Source organism: Carcharodon carcharias, chromosome 13 (genome assembly GCF_017639515.1).
Source record: "Carcharodon carcharias isolate sCarCar2 chromosome 13, sCarCar2.pri, whole genome shotgun sequence".
Classification (NCBI taxonomy): Eukaryota; Metazoa; Chordata; class Chondrichthyes; order Lamniformes; family Lamnidae; genus Carcharodon; species Carcharodon carcharias.
The window spans coordinates 116795951-116808245 of NC_054479.1; the positions used below are offsets into that span (position 1 = coordinate 116795951).

The 12295-nt window shown below is 40.0% G+C and overlaps 1 protein-coding gene across 1 annotated transcript in view; it reads left to right on the forward strand.

The window, feature by feature from the left end:
* Positions 1–5843, forward strand: part of LOC121285803 (guanine nucleotide-binding protein G(t) subunit alpha-3-like) — a 61808-nt gene extending 55965 nt beyond the window's left edge. The window contains exon 8 of the mRNA XM_041202636.1: positions 5653–5843. Within this exon, the coding sequence (XP_041058570.1) occupies positions 5653–5843 (191 nt within the window). The remainder of the gene's footprint in view (positions 1–5652) is intronic.
* The last annotated feature ends 6452 nt before the right edge of the window (positions 5844–12295 follow it).

The window sequence follows — 12295 nt, forward strand, 5'->3', positions numbered from 1 at the left end:
CAAGCCAGGAATTTTCCTAATACCCGTTACCGGCCTTGCAGATGAAAATCCAGGCCAACATTTCAGTTCAATGACTGTTCATCAGAACTAGGTCTAGCCCTCTATTAAATTTGTACAGGTGTGGGCTTTTGTCTGATGGTGTACTAGAATGTTGAATGGCCCTTTGTATAAGTCATGTTGAAACTGTTATATTCCATACATATAAATGTAGTGATAGACCAGAGAGAAAATATTTCTTGAAATTATTAAAATATTAGATGAAAAAATAATAATTTATTAATATCTTCAATAAATTAAGGTTTGAGCATTTTACATAATATTCAGTTTCAATGTATTTGTGCCACAATTAACTACTGCATCATATGACCAGGCAGGGAGATGGATTGAAGCATGGTGAGAGGCAGAGAATAGTTTAGAGAAGATGTTAGATTACACAAGGGGAACATTTGAAGAACATAGCAATGCGAAACTCTATTACTGAGTTCCGCTAAATAAATGTACAGAAATCCTATGAGTCTTTGGAATAACAAAATATGATGGGCAGAATCTTGCCCTCGGATGGCGTTCGGGCCCCACCGGCTCGGTGGCGGGCAGACAGCGGACCCCCATCACTGAAACGGGGCCTGCCGCCATTTTAAATGGGTGGGGCAATTAAGGCCCGCCCAGCAGCATCCCTGAAGGGAAGCGCTATGCGCTTTTTGTGTTTTGGGGGGGGGGGGGGATCTCCAACTGTCAACTGTCAAAGTGCGCTCTTTCGCACATGTGCATGAAACAGGGCGCTGCTCCCTGAGGCAAAGGCCTGTCTCAGGGAGAATACTGACAGTGGAAAACAAACTTTTCTTCCCGACGTCATCCCACATCATTTTCCCCCCGGTGACCGGGCCCCGTCCCCAAATTGCCGAGGGGAAAAGCCTGGCCAATATTTGGGTTTCCTTTGGAAGACCCCATGCAGAACTTCCGAAAAAAACTCACCACAGGCCATTTTCAATTTCTTCATTTCCGAGAAGAGAGATTATAATCCTTACTCCATTTGCCTGGATAAAATCACTCACTGACAATTTATTATTTTTCGCTGTGTTTTATGTTAGTTGGAATGATCACAAAGCAGTAACTTAAATCTCAGGTTTCAAAGATCATAAAGCACAAGATCAAAGCTCGGTCTATAACTGTCACCTAAACCCCAAGATTGATTCTTTGCTTTACTCAAAGAACCTGTTTATCATTTCTATTTATCACACCAGCTATTGCATGAACTACACAAGCAAGGATAATTTTCTTTGTACAAGTGTATTGTTCTATGTATTACTATCATGCCTCTTTCTGATTCTGTTGAATTCTGAAATGTGAAACCTGACATCTAAGTTACCGCCATGTGACCATTCCTACTAACATAGACAGCAATGAAAAATAACCCCCAAGTAAACAGGAAAGAAGAGGTAGTGAAAGGAGTACAGGGAATAGTTCTTACAGTGTGTGTAGGAGTCCTTTCTTACCTGTTATGTAAAAGCTCAAGGGAGGGAGGGAACTAGTAAGGGAGAATGAACCAGAATAGATCAGAGAAGTTCAGAGGAAACATCAAGGCATTAATGATCACAAAATAATAAGCTTAAGACAAAAATTAAGAAGGACATAGATAAATCAAAGACTAAAGTAATAAATTGGGGAAAAAACAGATTTTAAAGAGGATGAGAATGGAACTAGGGAAAATAAACTAGAATTATTTACTGAAAAAATGAATAGAACAGAAGTGGGAAGCATTTAAAATGGTGATCAATAGAATCCAACAGCAACAAGATATTTATATGGCACCTTTACTATAATAAAACTTCCCAAGGTACTTCACAAGGAGCATTATAAAACAAAATATGGCACCAAGCTACATAAGAAGGTATTAAACTATATGGCCAAAAGCTTGGTCAAGGAGGTAGGTTTTAAGGAATATCTTAAAAGGAGGAAAACAAGGCAAAGAGGCAGAAAGGTGTCAGGAGGCAGAGAGTATAAGAAGGGACTCCAGAGCTTAGGGCCAAGGCAATGAAAGTACAGCCACCAATGGTGGGGTGATTAAAATCAAGAAAGTTCAAGAGGCCAGAATTAGACGAGTGCAGATATCTTGTTCTGGGGTTGGAGGTGGGGAGGAAAGAACCCCAGGTGGGATTAGAAATGAAGGGACCGAATTTTAAAGCCCCATCACAGCGGGAGCAGGGCCATAAAATGTAGCGAGACATTGACTTCAGCTGGACTGTAAAATTCTGCCCAACAGCGGCGAACAGCTGGCAGGCTAGGAGTGGGGGGGTGCGGGTCCAGAAAAATATCAGGGATTCAAATCGGGATAGCTCCCCAGTGCAATCCTGCTGTCAAGCCCATTATACCAGCAGCAGGAATGGCAGAAACTTAGTTGCCTCTAATCAGATTTAGCCAATTGAAGGTCCGATTGAGGGCCATCTTCTTGGACTGCCAACATTTTGCTGCTGGCAGAGTGCCATCCCCCACTGCATGTGGACTCTGCCAGCTGCAAGGAGGCAGCTTGCCAGTTGGGGAGCCATTGGAGGCAAAGGCTTTATGGCCTAAGGAAGGGGCCCCCAAAGCAAAGGCCACCCCCATGGCCCCAATGCCAGTGTTGAAGGGGTTGTCCCTCCAAATGCTGGGGCCTGCCTAGCCCTAGTGAGAAAAGTTTCTAACTCCCCTGCGAGGGCACCCTCTCATTCTCCTTGCAGCCTCATCAGTGACCACCTCTCAGTGGCACTGCCCAAGGCTGTAGAGTTGTCTGCCATTTGGTTAGCCTGGCAGTATGGAGTACCAGCCCAGTGAACGTAACTGGACAGCGGGCTCAGCGGCAGCCAATTAAAAGGCCACCATCGGGAAGGTTACTGCTGTGGTCTTGCTGCCTGCATGGGCTTTGGACCTGTGAATGGTCCCAACTTCAGGAGAAAAGCCCACCTAAGGATGAGAATTTTAAAATCAAGACGTTGCTTGACTGAGAGCCAAAGTAAGTCACCAAGCACAGGAGTGATAAGTGAACAGAACTTGGTATGAGGTAAGACACAGAGCTCTAAATAACCTCAAGTTTATGAAGGTTAAAATGTGGAGGACCAGCCAAGAGTGCATTGGAATAGCCAAGTCTAAAAATAACAAAGGCATGAATTAGAAATTCAGCGTTAGATGAACTTTGATAGTTGCAAAGTTGGTCAAAGTTACTGAGGCAGAAATAGATGATCTTAGTGACAGTATGAAAATGAGATCAGAAGCTTATTTCGGGGTCAAACGTGACACAAAATTTGCAACAGACTGGTTTAATCTCAGAGTGTAGCCAGGGAGAGGAATGATATCAGTGACTAGGGAATGGAGCAGAGACCAAAAACAACAGCTTCAGACTTCCTAATATGTAATTCAGGAAGTTTCTACTCATCCAGTACAGGATGTCAGAAAAGCTGTCTGATAGTTTGACAAAGACTCAAGAGAGGACGTAGAGCAGAGTGTCATCAGCGTACAAGTATAAACTAATGCTGTGCCTTTGGATGATAGCACTGAGGGGCAGCATGTAGGTGAGAAATAGGAGGGGGTCAAGGATAGATTCTTAAGGAACACTGGATGTGATGCCTTGGGAGTGAAAGAAGCCATTGCAAGCAATATTCTATGAAATCCAGAATAAATATATCCCAGTAAAAAACAAGAACAACCCTTCGAAATTACTCTCAATAGCATCATTCATACTGCAAGATTGATCAGGGGTTAGGTTGGTTCAGGAGTGGACGTGCCTCCGATCGGCACCCTCGATTGGGGGCGCGCTTGAGTTGGGACATGTCCATCACATTTAAGTAAACTTTTATTAAATTTTTAAAAACCTACATGAAACCTCATCCCGCTCATGGATGAGGCTTCATGCTTTCTCTGAAGCCCACCAGAGCTCTCGGCCTGCCCGTCAACCTTAAGGTTGGACAGGCAGGTCCATTAACTAGTCTAATTACTTTTTAAATGGCCTCACTAGGCCGTTGACAGGTTGGCGGGTGCACAGCTGATTCGGCTGCACCTCCGCCGACCCGAAAATTTAAATGGGGCAGGGTGACGTCAAGAGTTCCGCCCGTCATCCCGCGTCGGCGAGTGGGTCCCGCCCCTGCTCACCAACCTCCATATCCTGCCCTATGTTTTTTTATTCCCTATCATGAATAAACTGAAGGATCCTTTATTGTAATGTTGTGCAGACAAATATACAGAGGAACCAGAGATTGCCAACTGCAGTATTTAATAGGAAAAAAAGTGAGCTTTTCAGTGAAACGACTGCCTGATATTTCCAGCAAATTAATTAAGTTGTCTAAACTCCTGTCTGACTCACCAAGACGACGAGCAAATTATTGAAATGACATCCCAGTGCAAATAATTTATTTGTTTATTGTTCCATTTACGATGTTTTCTTCCAAAAAAAGTAGAATAGCTTGTAAAATCAGCACGAAATAATTGAACTGAACTAAAGGTTTTGAGCAATCAAGTGTGCAGGAGGTGGATAGGAATATAACCGTGGTTGTGTGAGCAGATTAAACTTGAAGCTGGTCCTGTAATTTGTAATAAAAATATGGACAAGGTTGCTGTGCTTTTAAAAGCTAATTTTTATTTGTAATTTTAAAATTAGAATGTACCACTAAGAAGTTGTAATTCACTTTGAAGTTAACTGGAAATTAAATCTGGTAAAGTATTTGACAGCAGACTGTCATTAGGTGGCTGCAGTTGATAATGAGAAACATTCAAAGGTGGGAAGTCCACTACAGATTTTAAGAGTAAATTTTACAGGTTTAAAGGTTCTTATTTCTAAAACATTTAAGAATTATGAACTGAAATCTTACGTATACTTGACCAGAAGACTTTCTATTTGTTTTCTGCTGGTTTTGATTACTTTTTGTTAATTAAGAATCTCCCAGTAACAGGAAGCATCCTGAGGGAAATAAGGTGCTACTACAAGCACTTGAAGCTTTTTTGATGTGTAGGTTCCAGAATCAGGAATTCCTGCCGCTCAATTTTTTTTGCCGATTTTAGGGTTGAAAATTTAGAGCAATGAGAGCCTTGTTGAAAATGAAGATAGTAGACATCAAGACTGATTAAGAAATAAGAGACATGGTTCAGGGTGGTAGTGAATGGGAGAGAACTGCTTGATAGGCAGCTGGAAACCTAGGGGGCAGGAGAGAGACAGGGCATCTCTGATAATACAATATACAGAAAAGAGATAAGGAAGGCAAGAATTGGTATAAAATATAAAGCTTCAAGGCCTCACTGTTATGGAGATAGGAGTATATGTTTTGATTCTGTATTAACTAATGTGTTTACATTTAATTTCCTAGTAACTTTTTATTCCAGTTTCAGTCATGTTTACTTTAACTAGATTGTTTACCTAAAATAGTGCATGGAAGAATGTAGTCCTAATTGATTAACCCTTCATGCCTGAACTTCACCAGCATCAAACAACTTGATCATCAAGCCCATCATCTCAATATTTTTATTGTCATCCCCGTGGGCTTTTTTGTGCAAGATTACACAGGATACAAGCCTGTAGAGAGCTTGAATCTGAGCCATGTGTCAAATATAGTTGGGATAAATAAACCTTCTTTACCTCTGTTTAGTATGAAAATATATGTCTCCTTTGAGTTTGTTCATCTTTTTCACCAGGCTCCAACACATTTGAAGATGCTGGAAATTACATCAAGACTCAATACCTGGATCTCAACCTGCGACAAGATAGTAAAGAGATTTACTCACATATGACTTGTGCTACAGACACACAAAATGTTAAGTTTGTGTTTGATGCAGTAGTAGATATAATTATCAAGGAAAATCTGAAGGGCTGTGGTCTCTTCTGATTCCTCCCATTTCTGCTTCCTGCCAGGTCGCTGCAGTAAAACCATTACATTAATATCAATAATTATGAAGATGCAGAAATTACAAGTCCTTGTCACTATGTAATTACAACTTTATAGTGGATTATTGAACATTTGTGTATATTGAAGATCTTGATTTATGCTTCAAAATAAATTATAATGTTTTAAACAACTCTAGACCCAATCATGATAGGTGAACCTTTTCTTTCATGTGGTTTACTGCCACTTTGTAGGTCGGATTGTTCTCCACTTTATTTTATCACTGGCCAGATATTGTTTGAACTTCAGGATGAAAAGAATAGTTCTAAGAAATAACAAAATCATCTTTGGTCCAGAGGCAGGGACATGCTGTAATAGACCACCATGGATCAGGTTCTGTGAGAAAGTAAGGTAGAAATGAAAGAAATGGAGACCAAGATAAATGCACCAATGATAGCTACAAACTAATAAGTCGATTTGTTTTTCAGTCAAAATAGTAACTGAGCCAGGCCCATTGCTGAGAGGACTGTTCCAGTGCCTTCCACTGCCATGGACTTAAGCTCTGGATTTCCCTCTCTACTTGTGTTTCCTCCTTAAAACCTAGCTCATTTGACCAAGTTTTTTGTCATCTGTCCTATTATCTCTTTATGAGGCTCAGTGTCAAATTTTGTTTGATAAGGCTCCAGTGAAGTGCCTTAGGCCATTTTGCTACATTAAAAGCTCTGTTTAAATACAAGTTGTTGTTAGTTATTTTTAATATATATATATATATATATATATATATATATATCTGGTAAATACATTACAAACGGTTTATCATGCTTATCACCATGTCACAATATGCATGGCAACACACATAAATTACAACCAAAAGATTTGTTCAGCTTTGCTGACAACAGCGACAGGCATTATTCATTATGGGATGAGAGGAGAACTTAATCAGAATTGGATTACCATGTTGTTATTACACTAACTCTTGCCATTGATCAGAAAGGCTTCAGGAGCAGTTGTGCATGTACACTGGCCTGCATTGTGGCAGCAGGAGCATATGCAGATTCTCTCAGAGCAGCTACTGTACTCCACTAACTTGAAGTATATGTCACAAACTACTGTCCCATTGAAATCAATCCCAACAATTTTAAAATCAAAACTTCTTAAATCATAAGAATGAGAGGCTGTCATTTTATACAAATGGAAGCAATTAAAGTTGCAATAGTACATAGAAGACTGCTAATTATAATACATTGGGATTAGCTACTGCAGTAAATTAAAAGGCAAGAAACTAAGTGAAAATGCAGTTATATGGTAAAAAGGCCAGTTTAACACTGCAACTTTAACCACTAAAACAATATTTTCCTTTTAATTTATTGGAACAACTTGAACAAGTGAACAAGTTGGAAAGGTTTTTGTAGGGAGTTAATGGGACTTGATTTTGACCCCACATTGGATGACGATTTTTTTTCCCCCTTATGTATTTTATTCAAAATATCTTTTGCTGATTTTTACTAATGGTGAAACTTCACAGTTAAGAATACATAGTTTTGTTTTCCAAGATTAGATCTCAGCCAAACAAATTGGTTTCTGAGGGAAGAAATATCTATTTTTGCCATTACAAGAACCTGACTGTTAAAATGGGTGTAGTCTTAGAAGTTGCAATTTTTCCCACTGGCTGATTATGTTGTAATGGAAACAGTTATACAACAACAGCTTGCAAACAAGTGCATAATTCAGTGACAGAAAACAAAGTTACACTTAAAAGCATCTGTCACTTTAAACAGCCCAATACTGACATGGCATCAGCGTATGTGCAGGAAGAAAGTGCACCTCCTAGTGTTGCAGCACAAATAAACGCAGCTTTGCTATTAATGCTGAGCAATTTTCCCCTTTCTTTGGGCCCCACACGTCATCCACCAATGCTGTTTGCTCCCAGCTCTGTGTCAAGGCTTTTCTGCATTGGATCAATGGGAGAAATACAAGTGCAGCCTGATTCTGTCTCTGATTTTCATGCCTAAGGGGAATGTGCTTGGCTCCATTAAATGCCATGGTTGGGGTTGGAAATCCAGTAGAGGGTCGCGGATATAGATCTCCATGATTGAATCCACCATTGATATCTATTCGTACTAAACGTACATCTGAGAGGTAAAGAAGAAAATATTTCCACGAAAACCAAGATAAGCTTCATCTTCAGACTTTAGAACCGAACTATTGACAGAAATTAACAAACCTTATTTCATTGGCAAATTTCAAACCTGAGACTCCAGATTCAAAACATTATTTTCAAATCAGCATACTTCCTCCAGTTGCTTGCAATCACCGTGCCAGCACTAGACTAACTGGCTATTAGTATTGCTTATAGGTGTTGATCTCAATGACAAAAATTTGGAATCATCAGAATGTTGCCTTTTAAAAAAAAAATGGGTTAACTTTCAGTAGCAATAGATGTTCAGTAGTAGGCACGAAGATACTAAAGTCTTACCTAAAGAATAAAACGCTTACACATCTCTGAAACCAGACCATACAAAGGGCATACTGTAAAACTGATAAATGGTTCATTTTATGTTAGCTCTGTAAATGGCTACCAAATTCATAGATGCAGTTATTTTATTCTCAGTTTATAGTAAACCACTAACCCAAACAAATTGCTATCTGATCTTGGTTTGGTCCTGACCAGTTTGGAACAGTGGCATTCTACTGCAGTTCTCTTTGCACACCCCACCTTTAGCTTGTGCCAATGGCACTGATGCCTCACGTATCATTTTTCCTTCACAAGTTATTTTCAACAAAAAGATGAACACTGAATTTATTATTAATCAGCTAATGACAAAATAGAAAAGCAAATGCTTTTATGTTTTATTACTTAAATATTAATTGAACAAGCTTTTAGAATGTAACTGTTAATGAGATCATTTTGAGTTGTGCATCCACTGTTGGCGTGGCAGTTTAGGGTAGTTAAAGGAGGGAGGGTGTACTAATGGGATGTTTGTGCCTCCTTTACATGCTTAATTCACTATTTTCCATGAAGCAAATAAGACAGGCTATATAACAGATGACTGATCCAATACTGCACATTTACTCCCTCCCAAAGGTTGACTGATCTGACCATGGTCTTGATTGCTACAGAGGATAAAAAAAGAACATTCTTCATTTCCATTACTCTAACCTCATGCATGAACACTTTTGTGCTGCAGTGATAAGTTGAGTTGTCATTGAAAAGGTTGGCAGCACACCTTCATGGAAGTACCTCTTTAATCAGAAAATGAGTTCTACATTTCTAAAAGCCATTTACATTGCTGAACATCACTATAAAGAAACTCTGATGAGATATAAAATCTAATTTATGCCTAGCCAATTTCAATTTGTCACAACCCGAAGAAAATTCAGTTTTCCCCCTTTCTTAAAGGAACTGATGAGATAATCTAAAGTGTATGCTCATTTGTCCTCGGCTAACAGGTTTCTTATTACTGTTGTAATAACACTGCAGTATCATCCATTTCATAAGGCCTTTGGATTTTATGTTTTTGAAATGGATTAAATTACTATGGTGAACGTTGAGACTGTGATAACAGACATGAAATGTGTTCTATTAATAGTTTTTTTTTTTACACCATATAGAAGTGCTGTTGACCATCCTAAATTCTAGTGGAGCAACCACAGTGCACAGTATAATCATAGCAATTACTGCACAGAAATAGGTTACTTAGACACTTCGGGCAGAGTCACTGGCAGTTCTTCAATTTGGATTTAAATAGATCCATTCCCCTCACCCTTTCAGCATCCTCTCGTTTTCAAACATTTACCCAATTCTCTTTTAACTATCACATAGGATATATAACACAAACAGGCCATTCATGCTCCACTTGAACCTATGTTAGTGTTAACATATAATGTTAATGTATACATAGTGTTAATGTTAACATGTTATAGCATCTGCTTCAATAGCCAATGGTGAAGCACTGCACGTTCTTATAATCTGCAATGTGAAAAATTCTTAACTTTCCTCACTTCCGTCTAATGATAATCCTGACTTATATACCCTTGTTACTCATTTGGCAACTGGTCATGATAAGCTTCTATTTAACCTCTGAAAACACTTTTCTAACTTTGAAAGCCACTATTAGATCACTCTTATTTTCTATTCCAATAAAAGAGCCCTAATTGTTTGTGTTTTTCTTCATGCCTTTCATTTCTGGTATAATTCCAGAGAATTGTGGCTGTACCTGTTTTCTTTCTAATATATGATGCCAAGAGCAGTACATAATAGTCCACCTGTGGTCTAATCAATGCTTTGTACAGATTGAACAACACTTTTCACTTTTATAGATGGAGCATTCAAAAAGAAAAATGAAAAAAAATGTTCTGTGATTTATCTTTTCTTTGGAAGAACACTTTTTTCCAGAGATTTGTGATAGGAGGATTGTTACTGGCTGAGATGGGGAAATGGAAGATAAAAGGACTTCATCTCCAAGGACAAGGACATTGGCTCCAGTTTCAGTCAGTGGCAAAAAAAAATTAAACTTTCCCATTTACATATACTCAGGTCTCATTCAGGCAGCAGCCTGAAATAATATTACAGAGGGAATACAGGAAATGTAACAAATTTAGGACAGATCAGGATGCCATTCTTACAGGATTGTTCTGACATCTTGAGGAACTAAAGATTAACACCATGGGCATTGCTGTGACCAATCTAGGAGAAAAAATGTTGGAGGCATTATAAAACATTTTCAATGAACACCATTTATTAGATGAGATATTACAGATGGGGAAATGAACTGTTTGCAGGTAGTTGGAGGTGGGAGGTCATGTGATGAAACCGCCAATGTTTACCACTGCTGACAGCCCTAATTTAAAAACAATTCCCAAAAAGGAGCAGGCACTGGAAATCTGAAACAGGAAATGTTGCAAATATTCAGCTCTGTGGAGAGAACGGATGGATGCTTACAATATATTTTTTGATAGTTTAGTGGCAAGCGGTAATGCATATCATCAAGGTCCATAAATCTCAGCAATAATTTGTGACCAATTTATAGTCATAGAGTCAAAGAGGTCTACAGCATAGAAAGAGGCCCTTCAGCCCATTGAGTCCACACCGGTCAAACAAGTGCCTAACTATTCTAATCCCATTTTCCAGCACTAGGCCCATAGCCTTGAATGCTATGGCATTGCAAGTGCACATCCTAATGCTTCTAAATGAGGGTTCCTGCCTCTACCACCCTTTCAGGCAGGAAGTTCCAGATTCCCACCACCACCCTCTGGGTGAAAAACTTCCTCCTCACATCCCCTCTAAACTTCCTGCCCCTTACCTTAAATCTATGCCCCCTGGTTATTGATCTCTCCACCAAGGGGAAAAGTTCCTTCCTGTCTACCCTATCTATGCCCCTCAATTTTATACACCTCAATCATGTCCCCCCCTCAAACTCCTCTGCTCCAAGGAAAATAACCCCAGCCTATCCAATCTCTCCTCATAACTAACTCTCCAGCCCAGGCAACATCCTGGTAAATCTCCTCTGCACTCTAGTGCAATCACATCCTTCCTATGATGTGGATTCCAGAACTGCATGCAACACTAGCTGTGGCCTAACCAGCTTTTTATGCAGTTCCAGCATAACCTCCATGCTCTTACATTCTATGCCTTGGCTAATAAAGGCAAGTATCCCATATGCCTTCTTAACCACCTTATCTACCTGTCCTGCTACAATAAGGGACTGGTGGACATGCACACCAAAGTCCCTCTGATCATCGATACTTCCCAGGTTCCTACCATTTATTTTGTATTCCTGTGCATTGTTTGTCCTGCCCAAGTGCATCATCTCACACTTATCCGGATTAAATTCCATTTGCCACTGATCAGCCCATCTGACCAGCCCATCTATATCCTCCTGCAATCTAAGGCTGTCCTCCTCACTATTTACCACCCCACCAAATTTAGTGTCATCCATGACCTTACTAATCAACCCTCCTACATTTAAGTGTAAATCATTTATGTACACCACAAACAGCAAGGGACCCAACACCAATCCCTGTGGAACCCACAGGCACCCAGTCACAAAAACACCCCTCCACCATCACCCTCTACTTCTTGCCATTCAGCCAATTCTTGTGGGAGAGAATCTAGAATGAGGGGTAAGTTTCAAAATAAGGGGTTGCCCATTTAAGACAGAGACAAGGAGAAATTTTTCCTCTCAGGAGGCTCATGAGTCTTTGGAACTCTCTCCCACAAAAAGGCGGTGGAAGCAGAGTGTTTGAATATTAAGGCCAAGGTGGAGAGGTTCTTGGTAAGCGAGCGGGAGGGAAGGGAGTGCGATGGGCTATTGGGGGTGGGCTGGAGGGAGATTTGAGGATATTATCAGGTCAGCCATGATCTTATTAAATGGTGGTGCAGGCTTGAGTAGCCAAATGGCCTACTCCTGCTCCTTGTGTGTCTGCCTGTTCATGTGTAGCAGCTGAGAACTGGT